This window comes from Aegilops tauschii, chromosome 3, assembly GCF_002575655.3.
Source record: "Aegilops tauschii subsp. strangulata cultivar AL8/78 chromosome 3, Aet v6.0, whole genome shotgun sequence".
Taxonomy (NCBI): domain Eukaryota; kingdom Viridiplantae; phylum Streptophyta; class Magnoliopsida; order Poales; family Poaceae; genus Aegilops; species Aegilops tauschii.
Genome location: NC_053037.3, coordinates 474322413 through 474343582, shown reverse-complemented (window position 1 = coordinate 474343582; position 21170 = coordinate 474322413). Strand labels below are relative to the sequence as shown.

Sequence of the window (21170 nt, the reverse complement as noted above, 5' to 3'; positions counted from 1 at the left end):
CCCCTGTCAGCGGGTAGGTGGGGGGCACTGTTGCCTCGCCCGGCTGACCAGAGGCATGGGCGGGGCACTGTGGCTTTGGTCATAAGTTGGTGGAGACTCGTCCCATCGTACAACTGGGATGGGACGGGAGCTGACCCGTGGCCGGGTTGGAGAACATGGTAAGGGTGGCACCGGCTTGTTGGAGAAGTCTTGAGTTGGTTGTTGAGGCCGAGTCGAGGAGTCTGGCCGGGTCGAGGATTAGGCCGGGTCGAGGGACTTGGCCGGGTCGAGCGACCCGACCAAGCACGAGCTGAATTGAGGGGCGATGCTGGCCCCGTTGTTTTTGAAAAGGATCCGGGTTTCGTTGCCTGCCCGGGTTCACCCCCGACAACGCTCGTCCGCACGTGTCCATTTGGCCGCAAACACGACCCAACTTTAGGCCGGGAATGAATCGAAAGCGGACGAAAAACGAACGACGGTCCGTTTGCTTCCGCGCGTTGGGCGGCCTGTTCTATTTGTTTGCCAACAAACGGATGCGGCCGGACCATTTGGGGTCGCGCATTGGAGTAGGCCTAACCAGAGTAGCCAAAAAAAAACTAGAGAAAAACTAATCAGAGTCCACACACTATTCTAAAAGGAAAACTAGAACTAGAATCCAAAACGAAAACGCTCGACACATCGTTAAACACGGCCACGTGTACGCCTAGCCGATCACAAACACGAAGCCGTCGCCCTCCGCCGCCGCAAATCAAACCGTCGTCTCGTCTCGCCACTCCGTCATTCTCGTCAGCTCTCACGCGGACCGCACCGACCCGCGAGAGAAAAGGAGAAAAGAGGAAGAAGAATCGGCCGTTCGATCGCGGGCCGAAACCCTAGGCCGCAGCCCCCCCTCCTCATGCCCTCCCCGCCGCCGCCATGAGCCTCTCCGCCCTCTCCCGCGCGCTCGCGCGCTCCTCCCGGTCGCGCCAGGTCAGTCTCTCTATCCCTCCGACCCCGCCGTCTCTTCCTCTCCGTCTGTTCGGTCCGGCGGCTCCGGGTGCATCGCCTCACCGTGCGCAATGCTCGCCTCCCTAGGGTTATCTGCTCGGGGGCCATGGCGTGCTCCGCGCACCGCTGCCTTCGCCTTCGCCGCCGCCGTCGCCGCTGCTGCCCGGCGGTGAGGGCGCCGGGCTGCGGCTCGTGCGTCGCTACCTGACGTCCGCTCTGGGGAGCCGGGCTTCCTCGGCCAATGCGGCCGGGAAGGTCCGAGACGGGAGGTCCCTGCTCGCCAACTCGCAGTCCCGGCGGCTGTTGTCCGACCAGTCGAAAAAGAGTAAGCTTTCTTCCTGGTGTTCCTTTGATCCGCTTGGTTGGTGGCTGTGTTGATGATGCGGCCCTTGATGGTTCAGATTTCCCCAAGGAGAAGGAGGTGCCGCAAGGGGATGGGAGCAACAAGTCTGAATCGAAGAGTATGTTTTCAATCTGAATATCTGATGAGTTGCATTTGCACAGTGTTTTTATAGTTTGGGAATTCCATGGAGTTGTCTATGGAACCTACAGTATTTTCCTGTCTCTTATACATAGCCTTGTTATTTCCTTTTGCTTCTCCTAATAGAGTGGGCAATGGTTCTGCCGTGCATTTGAAAAAAAAAAGTTGAGGGATTTTGCAAGACAAATCCAGTTTCATTATCCTCATACAGCCAGTATGTATACTTTCGCATATACTAATGGTCAAAGTCTTAAAAAATTGACTGCTTGGATCCCATGATCTTGCACTTTTGGACAGAGGGGATATATATCTTTAGCTAGGCTTTGAGTGTTAAGTGTCACATCTGCTTGTTTTGCCTCAAAAATGAGTGTACCATCATGAACATGTACAAATGTGCCTGCAAGTTTGCAGCTTTCACGCGGTTGTGTGCATTTGGTCCTTTTAAGTTGGCATGCCGGGCCGTGCACTAATGTTGTTGCTTCCTCTGTGCACTATGCAGAGGAATCCAATTCAGGTGGTCAGCCAAATGTCCAGGAGAAACTTCTGAAGCTATTCCAGGACTCTATTGGTCCTGTATTCCTTCTTGGCCTATTACTAGCAACATTATCGGGTTCATCAGAGAAGGAGGTACTCTGTTTATACAATAATAATAGCCATTGCTGGTTTGATTAATTGTGTTGGTCACCTGATCTCTTCTGCATAGACATCTGAAAAGAGTTGGTTCATTTAAATGTGGTGTGTACATTATTTCAGTGGTGCCAGGTGGTTGTATAAATGATTAAACTCCTTTGAAAAAAATATTGGTGGTGTGATCTAGCTAAGAGGTAGAGAAACATGTGCTTTTCCTTTAGATGTTCTTAGTATATGGTATTTCTCTAATGTTTATCAGTTACTAATGTTACTGAAAAGAGGTAACTTCATAGTTGCACCCAAATATTTGATTCCTTGCAGCTTGCCACAAATACACCCAAGTAGTTCACAACTGATGACATATCTTACTACCCCAGTTATTAATATTGTTTTATGGCATTGCTACCATGCGTTTATATTTTATTATTTTCAGTCTCTAAGATATATTCTACTGTACCTCCTGCCGTCCTGGTAACACCTGATATGATAGATCTATATTAATCGATAGTTTAATATCTGTTGCATTTTTTATATACAGGATGTAGTTTCTTTTACTAGTCCACTATAACACATAAGGCCCATCTGCTTCTAACTGTTGCAGATAAGCTTTCAAGAATTTAAGAACAAGCTTTTAGAACCTGGGTTAGTTGACCGGATCGTTGTTATAAACAAGACAGTTGCAAAAGTTCATGTCAGAAGTTCACCCTCAACCAAGCAAAACCAGCATAGTGATACAAGTATTACTACCAGTCATCTTCCTGGTCAAGAGGCTCCTAGCAAATACAAGTATTACTTTAATATTGGAAGTGTTGATTCTTTCGAAGAGAAGTTAGAAGAGGCTCAGGAAGCATTGGGGATAGATCGACATGATTACATCCCTGTAATTTATGCTGATAAGATAAGCTGGTTCCAGGAAATCATGAAGTTTGCTCCGACACTTTTCATTGTTGGCTTGCTATATGTGGTGGGGAGAAAGATGTCGATTAGTATTGGTAGTGGTTCTGGGCAAGGAGGCCGTAGTATTTTCAGCATTGGAAAAGCTCAAGTGACAAAGATGGATAAAAACTCCAAAAACAAGGTTAGTTTTTGTGCCTGCTGCTTTGTTCCATCGCTAATTTGATGTAATCTGTAAGATTATTTCTTGCTTCCATTGTATAGTAAAGTAGCTTTGACTGGGTTCATCATTGCCAAGCAACAGCAAAGCTGAACTCAAGTAATCCTTTTTTGTTGTATACTGCAGGTTTTCTTTAAGGATGTAGCTGGTTGTGATGAAGCTAAACAAGAAATCATGGAATTTGTTCATTTCCTGAAAAACCCTGACAAATATGAAGCGCTGGGAGCTAAAATACCGAAGGGTGCTCTTCTTTGTGGCCCCCCTGGCACAGGGAAGACTCTCCTTGCTAAAGCTACTGCTGGAGAGTCTGGTGTACCTTTCTTGTCTATATCTGGTTCAGACTTCTTGGAAATGTTTGTTGGTGTTGGACCATCCAGGGTGAGAAGCTTATTTCAAGAAGCTCGGGAATGTGCACCTAGTATTGTATTTATTGATGAAATTGATGCAATTGGTCGTGCAAGAGGCCGTGGAGGGTATTCTGGTGGGAACAGTGAGCGTGAGAATACGTTGAATCAGTTGCTTGTAGAGATGGATGGGTTTGGAACAACAGCTGGGGTAGTTGTACTTGCGGGCACAAATAGACCTGACATCCTGGATAAAGCTTTGCTAAGACCAGGAAGATTTGATCGTCAGATAAGTATTGATAGGCCAGACATAAATGGCCGTGAACAAATATTCCGCATCTACCTTGCAAAGCTAAAACTGGATAAGGAGCCGTCGTTCTATTCGCAAAGATTAGCTGCGTTGACACCTGGATTTGCTGGAGCAGATATTGCCAATATCTGTAACGAGGCTGCTCTAATTACTGCAAGAAGAGATGAGAAGCTGATTACAATGCAGCATTTTGAGTCTGCAATTGATAGGGTAATTGGAGGCTTGGAGAAGAAAAATACGGTAAGATTCCATTTAGCCCCAATCCAGTAGTTAAGTTAATCTCGCTGTATCTACTGTCCAGTGTAAACAATACTCAAACATTGGATGCAGATACGATGTGACTGTTAATTGAACTATAGATAAATGGACATATGGTACTGATATCCATATTCTTAACTATGTACTTATTGATCTGTGTGTAGGTCATTAGCAAACTGGAGCGTCGAACCGTTGCTTACCATGAATCTGGTCATGCTGTTGCTGGATGGTTTTTGGAGCATGCAGAGCCACTCCTTAAAGTTACAATTGTACCTCGTGGAACAGCTGCTTTAGGCTTTGCCCAGTACGTACCAAGTGAGAATCTTTTGATGACAAAAGAACAGTTTTTTGACAGGACATGCATGACCCTAGGTGGCCGAGCCGCTGAGGAGGTAACACAACATCTCAGAGATCCCTTGCTTGTATAACTGAGTTTTGTTGTCGTAGCAACCTAGCGAGTGGCATAATTGTTTTTTCCTCCCCAGGTTTTGATTGGGAAGATCTCGACTGGTGCTCAGAATGATCTGGAGAAAGTTACTAAAATGACTTACGAGCAGGTTGCAGTATATGGCTTCAGTGAAAAGGTTGGGCTCCTATCTTTCCCTCAAAGGTATGATGGTTTTGGAATGGACAAGCCATATAGCGGGCAGACAGCATCCATGATTGACACTGAGGTGAGGGAATTGGTTGCCAAGGCCTACAACACCACTACTGAGCTGATAAGGAAGCACAAGGACAAAGTTGCCCAAGTTGCAGAGCTGTTGCTTGAGAAGGAGGTCCTCCATCAGGATGATCTGGTCCGGGTTCTAGGGGAGCGCCCATTCAAGACAGCCGAGCCAACAAATTATGATCGCTTCAAACAAGGTTTCATGGATTCGGAGGACAGTAAGAGTGCTGAAGTCGACCCATCATCATCCGTTGGCGAGGCAGTGCCAACCTAACTTGGGCAATACCATATCTGCGTTGCACATAAAGATTTCGTAACTCTATTTGGCATGGCAAGCTGTATAAATGAATGCCTCTGTCAAGCCCTAGAACTCCTATTTTGCTAATCAAGACGGCGTCGACTCTCCGTAGGTGATCCTGTAGACTGTAGTCATAATCTATTCGCTGCTTACCCTGCAATTGGCACCACAAAATGCCATGAGATTTTTCCTTGAATCCTGTTACCCAGCTCTGCTGATGAAAAACCGGTGATTCGGTGGCACTGTGAGCTAGCCAGAATGTTTTGCCCTGTTTGTTTCCCCCTGTAGTTTCGCTTCTTGCATGACAATGGCAATTTGTTGGAGCAATGAATCAAGCAAATCACTAACCGGTGTTTCTTTCGTGAACTGCACCGAAATCATACAACTGTGTGCATGCAATTCTTTCACGTATCAATACCAGACTAGAAGTAGAAGGTGCACGACTCTTGTGGAGATTTCGTAAATCTATTTGGCATGCCAAGCTGCATATATAAGTCCCTTTTTGCTGTTCGAAAAAACCGTCGACTCTCCGTAGGTGATCCTGTAGCCATAATCTAGTTACTACCTTCACCTGAATTTGGCGCCACAAAATGCCATGATATTTCCTTGAATCTTTTATGCAGCTCTGCTGATCAAATCAGGTGTTTCAGCTGGCCTGAATATTTTGCCCTGTTCGTTTTCCTCTGTAGTTTGGCTTCTTGCATGACAATGACAATTTGTTGGAGCAATGAATCAAGGGCGTGTTTGGTTACATGCATTGTTTTGCCGCCCCTTTATGTGTTCATGTAGTTCGCATTGTATGGTATCCTGAGTGGCCAAATTAGGCCTGTTATTTGTTTGCCTGCATTGTTTGGATTTGTGTTTGTTTGTCTGCATTGTTTGGACTAGCAAAAGGGTCCGTGTGTTGCAACGGAAGAAAAAAAAAATCATAATCAACAAAGGCCATGACAAAATTTTGCTACATCACCGATAACATTTTGTTCAATTTTATTAACATTTTTTACTACATGAACTTTAAAAAAAACATTAACATTTTATGATTTCTCAAACATTTGTTTTCAAAATTGCAAACATTTTTTGAATATGCGAACATTGTTAAAACAATTACGAACATTTTTTTAATCCACAAACATTTTATGATTTATTGAATACTTTATATAAAATTTCCCTTTTCAATTTTTTGAAACTTTTTTGAAGTACCAAATTATTTAAAGGTGAAAACAATGAAAATGGAAAATAAAAAAATAAAAGGAAAAAAAATTAAAAACAGGCCGCCCGCACATGGGCCGTCCCAAACGGGCATGCTGCGTCTTCTCACAGCGCACAGAGCGTAGTATAGGAGGTCCCTGCTCTGTGGGCCGGCTCAGGCGGGGGATTCCCGACATTTTTTTGTCACTTATAGATCGCATCAGTGGTTAATATTTTGCAATTTTAGAGGCTTTTTATGTGACGTATCGCCATAAGCACTAATGACTTCATTATTATTATTATTAAATAATATATATACACACACACACGTATATCTCCTAAAAGAAACACGATCTTGAGGTTTAGCATCCACTGAAAGTAAACAATTTGCAAGAACAATAACAACGAGTTCCCCAAGAGAAAAGGAAAAATCAAGAAGATTCTCCGATGCAAAAGGTGCTACGCTATGGATAACTGAGCATCTAAACAAAACTTAACGGCATGATACACTCAGCAGTCGCGATCAAACATTAATTCACACGCAAAAAAGTCGCACCATGATCCATAAAACAGGCATGAGTACCAAATTTGGTATTTCATTTTTTTCACCTGCAAAAGAAAAACGAATACCAAATTTAGTATCAGAAGCAACCAGGCGCCGGAATATTTCCAGCCCAATAATCTCCGTTGGATTTCGGAAAGGAGAACAATAACAGGCACAGGCTGTTGATCCAAGTGCTACAACAAATTATCAGGTTGAGTCCCGACAACACAGTCCTTTTATTAACGTGGGTCCTGGACAACGTTCGTTTAGCGTCGAATTCATAAACACAAAAGTGGTTGTGAATCAGTCCAAACATCAGAAATACAGCTAAGACTGCGCAAATGCTAAGCCGAGCTCTATGTTTTCACCATCACAACAACTTGACACCAGCTTCTCTGACAGAATCTACAACAGCCTTGACTTTCCCATGGTACTTCTGCTCTCTCTTCATGTGGATGGACACGGCAGGTATCTACTTGAGCAGCAGGCGCTCGCCCAACAACTTTCCAATCTTTGCGGCGGCAGAGACGTCGCCGGTCGACTACATGTGCGATCTCAGCAGCTTCTCCCGTGAGCTCGCAGAACACGGGACGGTTGTTGTTGGGGTGTGGATCACCTGGGCGGTCACAAACTTGTTCGAGAAATCCATCCTCAAAAGGTTGGGCTTGAGAAAACCGACGATTCTAGCTGCCCTGTCTGGTGGAGGGATCACCATTGTCGCTGGTTTCTCTGTAGCAAGGTAACAAGTAGCACATATTAGTCAATTGACAATGTGAATAACATTTCAATTACCCAATCATAACCCTGTGCACATAGTGACAAACCAACAATCTATACACCAGTTTTGATTTATCAGCAGTCGATGTTAAAAATCAGGATACAAAAAGTACTGGGGAATACAGTATTAATGCAAATGCTAAACAATGCATAAAACAAATTCTTGCTGCTGGCATATAGGGGAGAGGCAGTGCATGAAAAAGTAATGATCTTATTAAGGAAAATGAAATTAATATTGGTTGTACAATCTAAGTAAAGTTGCCTGCTTAGTTTCCCTAAAAATGGTTGCCTGCTAAGTAGATTACATGATACTGAATTAGCTTTGCAACCACACCATTGTGACAAGGAGTTATACCAAGAAACTCCCATAACCTTTTGCTTATACACAATACTCCTAATTTAGCTAATAATAGGTAAAGAATCTTGATCTGCACAGTTGCATCTTAGGTGTGTTTGGTTTGAGCGCAACCCAAAAGATACAAAAAAATTGGCTAGGCAAAATACTGGATATGGTTTTGGTTGTCCATGTTCTGGCCTATGCTGGCAAGGAAAGGAAGTACACTGGGTGTCGCCAAAGGAATAGTTACCTATGAGAATGTACTAACTTGGGCACTGTGACATCATGAGCAGGAAATGATGCGGTTAATTTAGGCCCAAATAGCCTGGACAATGTAGCTATGTGAGTAGTGTTCTAGTTGGTATGCATTTTTTTACAGATAAAGCAGAAGCAGTGACTCAATTGACATAAAGAAAACTATCAAACGAAGTTGCCAACCTTGATTCAGAATACTTAGCGCCAAACAAACCAAGAGCAAATTTAGTAGGTTCAGTGAGAGGAAGCTTAATAACACTGTCTTTCAGGTACGATGATCAGACAGTTTGATACCGATCAGCTTCAGCAAGATGATAGGATATCACACCATGAAATTCATATTCCATCCAAATTATCTAGAGTGGCAATATTTAACGACTAAGGAAATTTATGCATTCAGGAGGCAGAAACAGAGCGACTTGTCCCAGAAAGAACTCAAAGTTTTTCAGAGTGCTTCACAACATTGAAGCTGGAACCCGAAGCTGGAAAGGATCGTCACTGAGTGAAGCTAGAACTTCCTATGCCCCAGCAATGCTAGGCTCCTATAAACATCAGTACCGAATAGGGCTCTACATATTTCAGTTTACCAGTACACATGGCACCAAACAAATTCCAGCTCAAGATTTTTCAAATAAAAACATGGCGATCAAGTATGCAGAAACTGGATCAAACGTGCAGACCTAAGTATAACAATTAGTGATACTTAAATTTTGGGCTATATCAAATTAACAGCTGCAGAGCAAAAGATCGAACCCGCCCAGGGAGCGACCTCCCATGCTCCCGCGCCTCCGACCTCGCGCTTACTTCTCCTCGCCGCCGCACCGGGTGCAACCGCCACTCCTCTCCCTCCCTTCCCCAGCCAAGATCCGCTTCCCCCACGGCACGGGCATCAACTTCGCCGCCGTCGACCTTCACAAGCCCGCTAGCCCTCCCCTTCCTATCATCTCTCTCCCTCTTGCGCCCCTTCTCCTCTGTACCTCTTCCAGCCACCGGCGCCCATGGCCACCACCGCATCGGCTGATCACCCCCGCGCCCGGGGTAAGCGCTGCCGCCGGCGAGCTCTGCCTGCGCGTCTCCCCTTCCTTTTCTTCCAACTTAATTTGAACCAGCCAAATTTAGGACCGCGGGTGCCCGACGAGCACAGGGGAGCTCGGTGGTGGCGTCGGGGCTGATCTCAAGGTGGTGCCACGGGCGGGCGGTGACAAAGCGGCAGAAGATGCGGCTTGAACTGGGCCTTGGCTTGATGCCGGGCCGGCTGGGGCGGCGGCCTGGAGCAAGTGCTGCGAGCGAGCGGGACGAGCGTCGTCCTCGTGCAGACGTGGGCTGGGACAGGCAGCGGCGGCGCTGCAGGTCGAGCGGGGCGGCGCTCCGGTGGCGGCGACGGCGGGGACCGGTCGGATCTGGCCGGGGTGGATCCATTTATGGCGGATTTGGCGCGGAGGCGGCCGGATCCGGCAAGATTGAGGGCCGGTGGCGCCATGGCCCTCCTGGAGGTCCATGTTCGGCGAGAAAGAGGGAGAGAGGTGAGAGGAGACCGAGAGGAAGGAGGAGAAGGGAGAGGGGCGAGGCGTTGGAGCGGCCGGAGGTCCGGCGGTGAAGGTCGCCGGCAGCGGGGCGTGGCGGAGGTGTGGGTCGCGGGCGACGCGGCTTGCGGGCGCGAGGGGAGCGACGGCAGGAGGGAGCTGCGGGCGGCGTTGCGGTTCGGTTCGGGCCCGAGCGGGTTTACAGGGTTGTTTTTGTAAAAGTGAAACGTTTTCTCAGGGTGCCACTAAAACAGGGACTGCGGGTTGATTTCCTATAAACCGAGTTTTTTTTGCAAAACAACCACGACGGACGACTAGAAGCAATCGCTGGTTTATTAGTAGGTAAAGATTGTGCACGTAGATGTTCTGCTCACCCCTTTCAAATATGGTGACTTTACAATCTAAATGCAGCACACTTCAAAGCATGCATATCACATATGATCAACAACTGAATTAGCACTACTCCTACACCATTTACACGCAATTTAACAACTGAATTTAAGACATGTTAAACACTACTACATCATAAGTTTTAAGACAACAGGGCATCCCTGGGCAAAATATACATGTTTAGCAGCAAAAGAGGTGCCAAGCTCATACGGTCCAACAGTTCAGACGATCTAGACACCGAAACTGACAAGAAGATGATAAGCTAACTAGAGAGAACGCTGGATGTCGCCTTGGGAGCAGTGCTTCTAGCACCTGACCCTTCACATGGTGGAGGTGGGCGTTGTAGATGTGCACCTTGAAGCCCAAGTCGGACAACCTCAGGATGAGTAGTTCGCCAGGAATGATCTTGTGACGGCGGCAAAAGTAGCCCCTCCTGAGCACCATCTGCTCGTGAAAGTTCTAGATCTGCACTCAAAACGCACACCACTTGTTTAGCAGACAGCCTCACGACATGAGGAGGCTTCAAGACTAGCCATTGCTTCATCACCGACCTGAAGGCCGGCGGGATTACTAGCATGGCAATATCCTCCATGTCCTTGATGGGCACGTAGAACCTAAGTGGCCCCGTGCCCACTCCTCATGGCTGAGCCTAGACTTGCGACCAATGCCCAGCGGCTGGCTCATCGCGGCGACTGTAGGCGTCAAAACTGGCGGATCTCGGGTAGGGGGTCCCGAGTTGTGGATCTTGGATCAATGGGAAACATGGAGACGAAGGGGACGATGTTTACCCAGGTTCGGGCCCTCTCGAAGAGGTAAAACCCTACGTCCTGCTTGATTGTATTGATGTGTATATGATGGTTACAGAGTCGATCTACCACGAGATCAGATGAACTAAACCCTAGGTAAGTAGGATGATGGTTCTTCTTCTAGCCTCTCCGGACTAAACCATCTGGTTTATATAGACACCAGGGGTACCTAGGGTTTCACATAGTCGGTTACCATCAGGGGATAAACATGCCGATTCTTCTATCTTGACTTGGAGCACACACCAAGGCTTTAAAGGTTTTCCTCCCGAAAACGGTGTCGTCCTATAGCTCGGCCTTCCAATGGTAGTCACAGAGCGGCCCACCTGTCCGACCCACAAGAGAAAGGCCGGCGGCCCAAGGACCCCTTAGTCCCGGACTCCCTCAGTAGCCCCCGAACTAGTCTTCGAAGCCGAAGTATGTACGAGAATCGCCGGCTTTGTGGACCAGTTCCTCTCTTCATGGCACTAAGGCCAGGCCTGCAACTATCCTTAGCTGAACCTCTAAAAGGTTGCCCATCCAAGTTTAGTCGTGCTTTCACCAGATTATGTCATGATTTCCAAATTGCATACATTACTTAGCCTTGAAGGCCAACCGATCTAGTGTGACCAGTGCCCTCGCCTGACAACTTTTGGCGAAAGGTCACAGCCGGCCACAACCACTGACCGGTCATGAAAAACTCGATTCGCGGTTCGAGGCAGTTCCTCCATTGGCACGTCCCATCAATATGGAGATCGTGCCCCGTTTTTAAGGGATATGATCAATGATTCGGGTTATAACATGCGCGCTTAACGACACGATTATATTGGGAAGTGGCGAGGTCCGCGGCACAGTAAAGGGTCTCTTGGTATTACGACAACTTATAAAACGAAAACCGCCATCGTTCTTTCAGCATGCTTTCCCCTTCCTCTCTCGCCATTGCTTTCGCAATCTACTGAGCTTCAACGCCCTGATCCATCCTTCCTCAAGAATCCCCACCTAGCCACTTCCTTAATCCGGCCATGGCAGAAGGCAAGTGGGAGGCCTCCAGCGTCACCAACGACGACATCGAGGATCTGAAGCGCGCCGGCTACCTCCTGACTAACGTCACTCACCGGGCTCCGGAGGAGGGCCAGGTCGTCCCCATGCCCCAACTAGGTGAGAGGGTGGTGTTCATCCCCCACTTCATCCGGGGTCTGGGCTTCCTGCTCCACTCGTTTGTCAGGGGGTTGATGTTCTTCTATGGGCTAGATTTTCACGATCTCGCCTCGAACTCCTTTCTGCATATTTCGGCCTTCATCGTCATCTGTGAGGCCTTTCTGCGGGTCCAGCCACACTTCGGCTTGTGGCTAAAAGTCTTCAACGTCAAGCCGAAGATAGTCGACGGCCAACAGGGGGACTGTGTGTGTGTGTGGGGGGGTGGCGATGATCAGCAAGCTTGCCTGGGTCGAGTGGCCGGAGGGTACCTTCATAGAAACCGTCAAGGTCTGGCAAAAAGAGTGGTTCTATATCAGCGAACCACGCGGCGCGAGCTGGGAAGCGGCCCCCGAATTTAGATCCGGACCTCCCACGAGGCTAACCTTGTGGACCTAGAAGGACCTCGACCGGGGGTCATCCACAGAGGTGGAGTCGCTGCAGAAACGCGTCTCCAGTATGATAAAGGCGAGCGCCAAGCTGACCAACGTGGTCCAGGTGATGCTCTGCCACCGCCTCCTACCTTGCCAACTCCGGGCTACCCCAATGTGGTCCTACAAGCCCGAAGACCCTGTCATCGTGCTTCGCTTCTATGGCACCACCCACGACAAGTTGTGGAAGGTGCTATTCAAGCCCCAAAAGGAGTGACCAGCCAAGGAGGAGGACATCAGCCTCGACGCCGCACACCCTCCTCGGAAGGTAACAGAGTTTTATTCTTCATGTTCGGATATTCGTCTTTTAACAAGGAAATTGACTCTTTCTTCCCCGCACTCGCAGAGCTGGCTAGATAAAGCCGGGCTGATCAACAGCCCGACCCCGCTGCCCGAGGACCCCAGGACGGCCCTGCTGGAGGAGATGCTAGCCGTGGCACCGTATAAGGTGCCGGAGAAGAAAGAGAAGAAGAAGGTCGAGAAAAGGGAGGCCCGAGAAGGCCTCCGCCCAAGAGGGCCTCCGGACACTAAATCCGGGGAAACCCAAGACCCTTCCGCCCACGAGGGGGAGCAGGAAGAGGACGGGGAGGAGAGCGACTCCTCCAGAAAAAGAAAGTGGGCGGCGTCAGATGACGTCGAGGAGGACCAACTTCCTCCCGCCCCAAAGAAGCACCGGAGGCCCAAGGTGGTCCTGTCTGATGACAGCTCGGACTCTACCGAGGAGTCTGAGGCTTCCGAAGAGGTTCCTAAAAGGAACCCCAGGGTCAAGCTCCCTGCCCAAAGTAACGAATCCGAAGACTCGCCGGGCTTGTGCCTCAAGGCTCATTACATAATAATATGCATGTCTTTCACATTGCAGCCCGCTGCGCGACCTCCCTACAGACTTTGTCTCGGAGGGGGACTCCCCGCCAGCCGAGCTGGCGGAAAGTGGGACCGCGTCATGCTCACCCCCCTCCGGTCGTCGAGGAGACCGGGGAGGTGTTATCCCGAAAGACCCCTCACGTCCCGGACATGGGGGGCCGAGGTGATGATATCATGGCCAAGCATAACACCTCGGTCGCCGAAGACCAGGAGGGGAGATCCCTTCTAGTGAACAAAGAGGGGGAGCCCGGCCAATCCGAGCTTTCCCCGAAGACGGTTCCGGAGCCCCCGAGGACCCCGGAGTCGTCCATCCCGCCCTCCATTGAAGGGGGAGCCGAGGCCCCGCCACCAGAGCCAACCACTGGAGAGCGGGTCGCAGATGGGTGGCCGGACGTGATGGATGAGGCTTTGAATTGCTCCTCCATCGTTGCAGAACACTGCGCCCTGATGGGCGTGGTTTTACAAAGTATTCGGCCCTTTAATTGCGGACTGAAGGAAGCTTTTGGTGGCCTCCTGACGGGCTTCAAGGTGAGCCGTGTAATGTTCTTTTTATAAAGAGGTTTATTATGCAAGGTCATGCAATCCTCATATATAGCAGCCCCCGAGCCCTAGGTGAGTTTGAAAAACTCAAGCGGGGATCGAAAATACAAAGAAATGCCTATGATAGCAAAAAGCGAATTGTAGCAGGGTCGAAAAAGCCTGGTCGAGGATCGAAAATCAATAGGTCGGGAGTCTAATGTGTGTGAGCTGTTGTGCATGCCTCATCTTCGGCGACGGCTGCCAATGCCGCGGAGCTGGCCGAGGTGGATCGGAAGCTCAAGAGCTCCGATGAGGAGCTCGACCTTCTCAACAAGCGTTTCGACGAAGCGCAAGGTTAGTTCAGACTAGAATTGTTTAATAGTTCGGTTTGCCTTATTAAGCAAGGTATTCGGGGTTAACTATAAGCAAAGGGTGCTTTATTATGAATGCAGCCGTCGTCGCGGAGGTCGAGAGCCTCAAAGCGGAGCTGAAGAAGGCGAAGGAAGAGGCCGCCGAACAGAAAGGAGCGGCCGAACGAGCGACCGCCGAGTTGTCGACGGTGAAGACCGTTAGTGACAAGCATGAGGCCAGAGTGGCCGAGGTGCAGCAGGAGCTCAAGGATGCCATCACTAAATGTGAGGACCCTGAGCAGAAAAATAAGGGACAAGCCACCGAGCTGTCCTCAATGAAGCTGGAGCTCACGGAGGCGAGGACAGAATTATGAGGCACCCGAGAAGAACTCCGCCAAGTGAAGCTTATTGCAGATGGTAAGCCATACTTACTGCAAAGTGTCTTTGGTGGTCACATGTTCGCTTTTCTCACGCGAGTGTGGCATTCCTCAGGTGCGTTTGAGGATCTCCCAAGGAGTGCGGTAGATGCGGCAAGGCATTTGCGTCTCAGGAGGGCGATGCCAAGCATAGGCTGTTCTGGGCGCGGTCCCAAGCGCCTGAGCACCCTCCTCTCCTGAGCAATCAAATGAAGAAGCCGATGGAGTTGCACTGGATGGCGGAGCTAGCCATGAGGGACCTCTGTGTCCGGCTATGGCCTTCGGAGTCGCTACCAAACAACTACTTCGGCTTAGTGTAGAAGCTGTGCGACGCCGTGATACGTCCATTTTGCATCATGTTTTCGTACTGTTATTTATGATGTTTTATGCATAATAATGCTTTTTGGAGTATTATAATGCCTTTTCTCCCATAATATGCAAGGTTCACACAAAGAGGGAGAATTCCGGCAGCTGGAATCTGGACCTGAAAAAGCTACGTCAGGCTACCTATTCTGCACAATTCCAAATGAGCTGAAACTTCACGAGGAATTTTTATGAAATAAATAAGAATTATTGGAGCAAATAACTACCAGAGGGGGCCCACTAGGTGGCACAACCCACTTGGGCGCGCCCTGGTGGGTTGTGCCTTGGCCCACCTCCGGTGCCCCTCTTCTAGTATATAAGTTATTTTGACCTAGAAAAAAAGGAGGAGAGGACTTTCGGGATGAAGCGCCGCCGTCTTGAGGCGGAACTTGGGGAAGAACACTTTTGCCCTCCGGCGGAGCGATTCCTCTAGGGGAACTTCCCTCCCGGAGGGGGAAATCATCGTCATCATCATCACCAACAACTCTCCCATCTTGGGGAGGGCAATCTCCATCAACATCTTCAACACCACCATCTCCTCTCAAATCCTAGTTCATCTCTTGAGTTGAATCTTTGTACCGGAACTATAGATTGGTGCTTGTGGGTGACTAGTAGTGTTGATTACATCTTGTAGTTGATTACTATATGGTTTATTTGGTGGAAGATTATATGTTCAGATCCATAATGCTATTTAATATCCCTCTGATCTTGAGCATGATTAGCATTTGTGAGTAGTTACTTTTGTTCTTGAGGTCACGGGATAAATCTTGTTGCAAGTAATCATTGAACTTGATATGTGTTCGATATTTTGATGGTATGTATGTTGTGATTCCCTTAGTGGTGTCATGTGAACGTCGACTACATGACACTTCACCATATTTGGGCCTAAGGGAATGCATTCTGGAGTAGTTATTAGATGATGGGTTGCGAGAGTGACAGAAGCTTAAACACTAGTTTATGCGCTATTCCGTAAGGGACTGATTTGGATCCAAAAGTTCAATGCTATGGTTAGATTTTATCTTAATACTTTTCTCGTAGTTGCGGATGCTTGTGAGGGAGTTAATAATAAGTAGGAGGTTAGTTCAAGTAAGAACAACACCTAAGCACCGGTCCACACACATATCATATTATCAAAGTAGCGAACACAAATCAAACCAACATGATGAAAGTGACTAGATGAAATTCCTGTGTACCCTCAAGAACGCTTTGCTTATCATAAGAGATAGTTTTGGCCTATCCTTTGCCTCAAAAGGATTGGGCTACCTTGCTGCACTTTTGTTACCATTACCGTTACTTGCTCGTTACAAATTATATTGCTATCAAACTACTCGTTACTTATAATTTCAGTGCTTGCAGACATTACCTTGCTCAAAACCGCTTGTCATTTCCTTCTGCTCCTCGTTGGGTTCGACACTCTTACTTCTCTAAAGGACTAAGATTGATCCCCTATACTTGTGGGTCATCACGCTGCACCCTGGGTTGAAGCTTTGAAGCGCTCAGTATGCATCGAGGGAGCTCGGATGGCCTTCGCGAGGATCATGGTGCACTGGCTGAAGATCAAGCCGATCGAGATGGCCACCGGATCCCCGCCCCATGGGAAGGAGCACATGTGCCCCGAGCAGTAATTTCCCATCGTAATGGATGGTGCTTGGGCAATAGAGGCCCAGTGCTCAAAGGATGTAATTTATGAATGAATCGTACTATCATCTATCAGATGACAGTTGAACATTTATGCTTCTATAAAGCGGTGTCTTTGTATGCTGCATCATACTTTGCCTACGTTCATTTATTTTGACTCCTGTGCGGCCGTTTTAATTTGAAACTTACCCGTCGTTGTCTTCAGCCCCCTTGCAGATGCTACAAGGGGTGTTTCTACTTCCGCACTGTGACCCTTAGCCGACGTCTCGGTGCCCGAAGGCGGTAGTGCGTAAGGGAAACGAGGCAATCGGACTATCCGAATTTAGAGCTTTCACTTAGCCATAGGAGCTTGACTGCGGAGGCTAGTGACTAGCCCCCAGTGGTTCGTGATGTTCGGACGAGCCGAGGTGGAGACCATAACCACTTGGTTTGTGTGAAGGCAAACTCTTCGTATAACACGGTGTTACCTCCATCGAATTTTAGTTTAACACTTGTCATCGGATCGCCGACCAGTTCTCGCTTATCATGATAGTCAGTTTTCGGCTTTCTCCACTGAGGTACTTGACCAGGCTAGCTAGAAGTACAATCGCAGCGGTTCTCCCTTTACCCCCTAGCCGAACATGTGGAACGTAAGAGGGAAAACACAGGAGCCGGGCAACCCAACTATTGACCCAAGACATAATTCAGAACCGATTCATATAATGCAATATCCGAGATGTCGAACACTTAAAAGAAAAGATAGTGCCGGACTAATTGTTAGGGTGAGTTTTATAGTCGAGCCCCTGGTCTATTAGCCGGCCACATCCGAAGAAAGTATGTACCGAACTAGATTGTTTCGGCGTCGAGGGGCGGAAAGAGTTGTGCAATATAAATGACTGCAATGGACCCATAGTGTTGGTCTTTTATTTCCGATGAATATGTGACGTCCAACCGTACAATTTGAACAACTGAAACAACTATTATAGATACTTTATAAAAACATAAATGATAGAGGAAAAGGTTTACACAGGGCCTCGATGAGTGGTTTGACGTCCCTACCTTCGCTCTATGAGAGGGTTCCGTAGACCGGAGAAATAATAATGGGCGGACGGGCCCTTGAGGGATGGTCTTGAGAAGTTGCCGTAGTGGATCAACTCTACGCTTAGTCGGGCCTTTAATGGTGCCATGGTGTTGGTCCGAAGACGTTAGAGGATATAGTTCGGTTGAACCGAACACTTGACCTTTCGATTGTTTTAACCCCACAGCTGCCCAAGGAATTTTGAGCGCGAAGTGATGTACGCAAGGTACGTACTTTGCGACTGAAGAGGCCTTACTGTGGGGGGCGTATCCCTACTTAGGGTGAGTGCCATAGGGCCCTGGGAACCGTGAGGTAGGTTGGGCTCGTTTGTATGTGTCTGGTGCCTCTTTGCCAGCCTGGACTTCGGCTGCCAGAGCCACTGTTTGTTCCCCGGTTTGGAGCGAGCGCTCAGTGTTACCATTAACGGTAATGATGCCCTTCGGTCCCGGCATTTTGAGCTTGAGGTATGCGTAGTGGGGGACGGCGTTGAAGCGAGCGAACGATGTTCGGCTGGTAAGTGTGTGGTAACCACTGCGGAAAGGGACAATGTCGAAGATCAAGTCTTCACTTGTGAAGCTATCGGGTGAGCCAAAGACTACTTCCAGCGTGACGGTTCCCGAGCAGCGTGCTTCGACGCCTAGGATTACCCCTTTAAAGGTTGTGTCGCTGGGTTTGATCCTTGAAGGATCAATTCCCATCTTCCTCATTGTATATGAGTAAATCAGATTGAGGCTGCTACCTCCGTCCATGAGGAGTCTGGTTAGGTGGTATCCGTCCATGATGGGGTCGAGCACCAGGGTCGTCGTTCCTCCATGACGGATACTGGTCGGGTGGTCCCTTCGCTCGAAGGTGATCGGACAAGCCGACCATGGGTTGCATTTCGGGGCAACTGGCTCTACAGTATAGATGTCCCCGAAGTGCGCGCTTTCGTTCCTTCTTGGGTATGTGCGGGGCATAGATCATATTCATGGTTTTTACTTTAGGAGGGAATTGCTTCTGGCCTCCATTTTTTGTCCAGCGAGGTTCGTCATCGCCCTCGTTACGGGGGCCTTTGCCTGGGTAATCGGCTGTGAGCTTGCCGGCCTGTTTAATCACCCAACAGTTACGATTGGTGTGGTTGGCGGGCTTGTCTGGGGTGCCGTGGATCTGGCAGGGCTTGTCCAAGATCTTGTCCAACGTGGTAGGTCCATCCCGGTTCCCTTTAGAGGGCTTCTTCCGTGGTCCTCATTTGGAGTTACTGAATCCGACATTTACTGCCGTGTCATCGGCTTCATTGCCGTTATGCCGATGCTTGTTCTTGTTGCACCGTGGTTTCCCGTTTCCATCCCGGGCTTCTGAAGTGCCAGGTTCATCCAGGTTGTTGCTTCTACGAGCTAACCAGCTATCTTCCCCCGCGCAAAAGTGGGTCATGAGTGAAGTAAGGGCCGACATTGTCTTCGGCTTATCTTGGCCAAGCTGACGAGCTAGCCACTCGTCCCGGATGCTATGCCTGAATGCGGCTATTGACTCCGCATCTGGACAACCGAGGATCTAATTTTTCTTAGTCAAGAACCGTTTCCAAAATTGCCGGGCTGACTCGCCAGGCGTTTGGACCACGTGACTTAGGTCATCAGCATGTGCAGGCCGAACATAAGTGCCTTGAAAGTTAGCTCGGAAGGCGTCCTAGAGCTCTTCCCAACTCCCTAGGGAGTTTTCAGGGAGGCTGTTCAACCAGTGCCTGGCTGGTCCTTTAAGCTTTAATGGCAGGTATTTTATGGCATGGAGATCGTCTCCTCGGGCCATATGGATGTGGAGAAGGAAATCCTTAATCCACATGGCTGGGTCTGTTGTCTCGTCGTATTGCTCGATGTTCACAGGTTTAAATCCTTCGGGGAACTGATGCTACATCACCTCATCTATAAAGCACATTGGGTGAGCGGTGCCCCGGACCCGAGCAACGTCGCGTCGGAGATCGGCAGCTGGTAGTTGATCGCTGGAACTACGACGGTGTTTCCCCCAAGAGGAGAGGATGATGTAGTACAGCAATGGTAAGAATTTCCCTCAGTTATGAAACCAAGGTATCGAACCAGTAGGAGAACCAAGCAATCACAACGTAAGCGGCACCTGCGCACAAATAACAACACCTCGCAACCCGACGTGTTAAAGGGGTTGTCAATCCCTTCCGGGGTACGGTGCCTCAAGATAGGCAAACAGACATGAGGTAAATTGTAATAGATCGAAATAATAGATCGCAAATAAATAAAAGTGCAGCAAGATATTTTTGTATTTTTAGTTTAATAGATCTGAATAAAAATGCAAAGGAAAAGTAGATCGCAAAGCAAATATATGAGAAAGAAGACCCGGGGGCCGTAGGTTTCACTAGTGGCTTCTCTCGAGAAAAATAGCAAACGGTGGGTAAACAAATTACTGTTGGGCAATTGATAGAACTTCAAATAATCATGACGATATCCAGGCAATGATCATTACATAGGCATCACGTCCAAGATTAGTAGACCGACTCCTGCCTGCATCTACTACTATTACTCCACACATCGTCCGCTATCCAGCATGCATCTAGTGTATTAAGTTCATGGAAAAACGGAGTAATGCAATAAGAATGATGACATGATGTAGACAAGATCCGTTTATCTATATGGGGGTAGATATTAGTCTCGTCTTTTTATCCTTAGTAGCAACGATACATACGTGTCGGTTCCCCTTCTGTCACTAGGATCAAGCACCGTAAGATCGAACCCACTACCGGGCACCTCTTCCCATTGCAAGATAAATAGATCAAGTTGGCCAAACAAAACCCAAATATCGGAGAAGAAATATGAGGCTATAAGAGATCATGCATATAAGAGATCAAAGAAACTCAAATAACTTTCATGGATATAAAAAGATATAACTGATCATAAACTCGAAGTTCATCAGATCCCAACAAACACACCGCAAAAAGGACTTACATCATATGGATCTCCAAGAGACCATTGTATTGAGAATCAAAAGAGAGAGAGGAAGCCATCTAGCTACTAACTACGGACCCGAAGGTCTACAAAGAACTACTCACGCATCATCGGAGAGGCACCAATGGAAGTGGTGAACCCCTCCGTGATGGTGTCTAGATTGGATCTGGTGGTTCTGGACTCTGCGGCAGCTGGATGAATATTTCGTCGACTCCCCTAGGGTTTCTGGAATATTGGGGTATTTATAGAGCAAAGAGGCGGTCCGGGGGGTGCCCGAGGTGGGCACAACCCGCCAGGGCACGCCTGGGCCTCCTGGCGTGCCCTAGTGTATTGTGCTCCCCTCAGGGCACTTCCCAGGTGCAACCAGGGCCCATTGCCTTCCTTCTGGCCCATAAAAAATGACAAAAATAGTTTCGAGGCATTTGGACTCCGTTTGATATTGGTTTCCTACAATGTAAAAAACATGTAGAAAACAGCAACTCGCACTTGGCACTATGTCAATAGGTTAGTACCAAAAATGATATAAAATGAT

At 48.3% G+C, this 21170-nt stretch overlaps 1 protein-coding gene and 1 pseudogene across 2 annotated transcripts; one reads left to right on the top strand and one right to left on the bottom strand.

The window, feature by feature from the left end:
* The first annotated feature begins 739 nt into the window (after positions 1-739).
* On the top strand, positions 740-5434 carry LOC109733477 (ATP-dependent zinc metalloprotease FTSH 3, mitochondrial). Of its 2 annotated transcripts, none has more exons than XM_045235029.2 (8): positions 740-948; positions 1054-1291; positions 1368-1427; positions 1962-2074; positions 2679-3155; positions 3318-4085; positions 4268-4495; positions 4589-5434. In XM_045235029.2, exons 1-8 carry the CDS (start codon positions 895-897, stop codon positions 5042-5044), a joined length of 2394 nt encoding a protein of 797 aa, XP_045090964.1. In that variant the 5' UTR covers positions 740-894; the 3' UTR covers positions 5045-5434. The 2 variants fall into 2 exon arrangements, with proteins under 2 accessions (XP_045090964.1, XP_020148289.1); XM_020292700.4 differs by having other exon boundaries at positions 1947-2074.
* Positions 5435-6995: 1561 nt separating this feature from the next.
* LOC109733476 (uncharacterized) lies at positions 6996-7777 on the bottom strand (annotated as a pseudogene).
* Positions 7778-21170: the final 13393 nt, after the last annotated feature.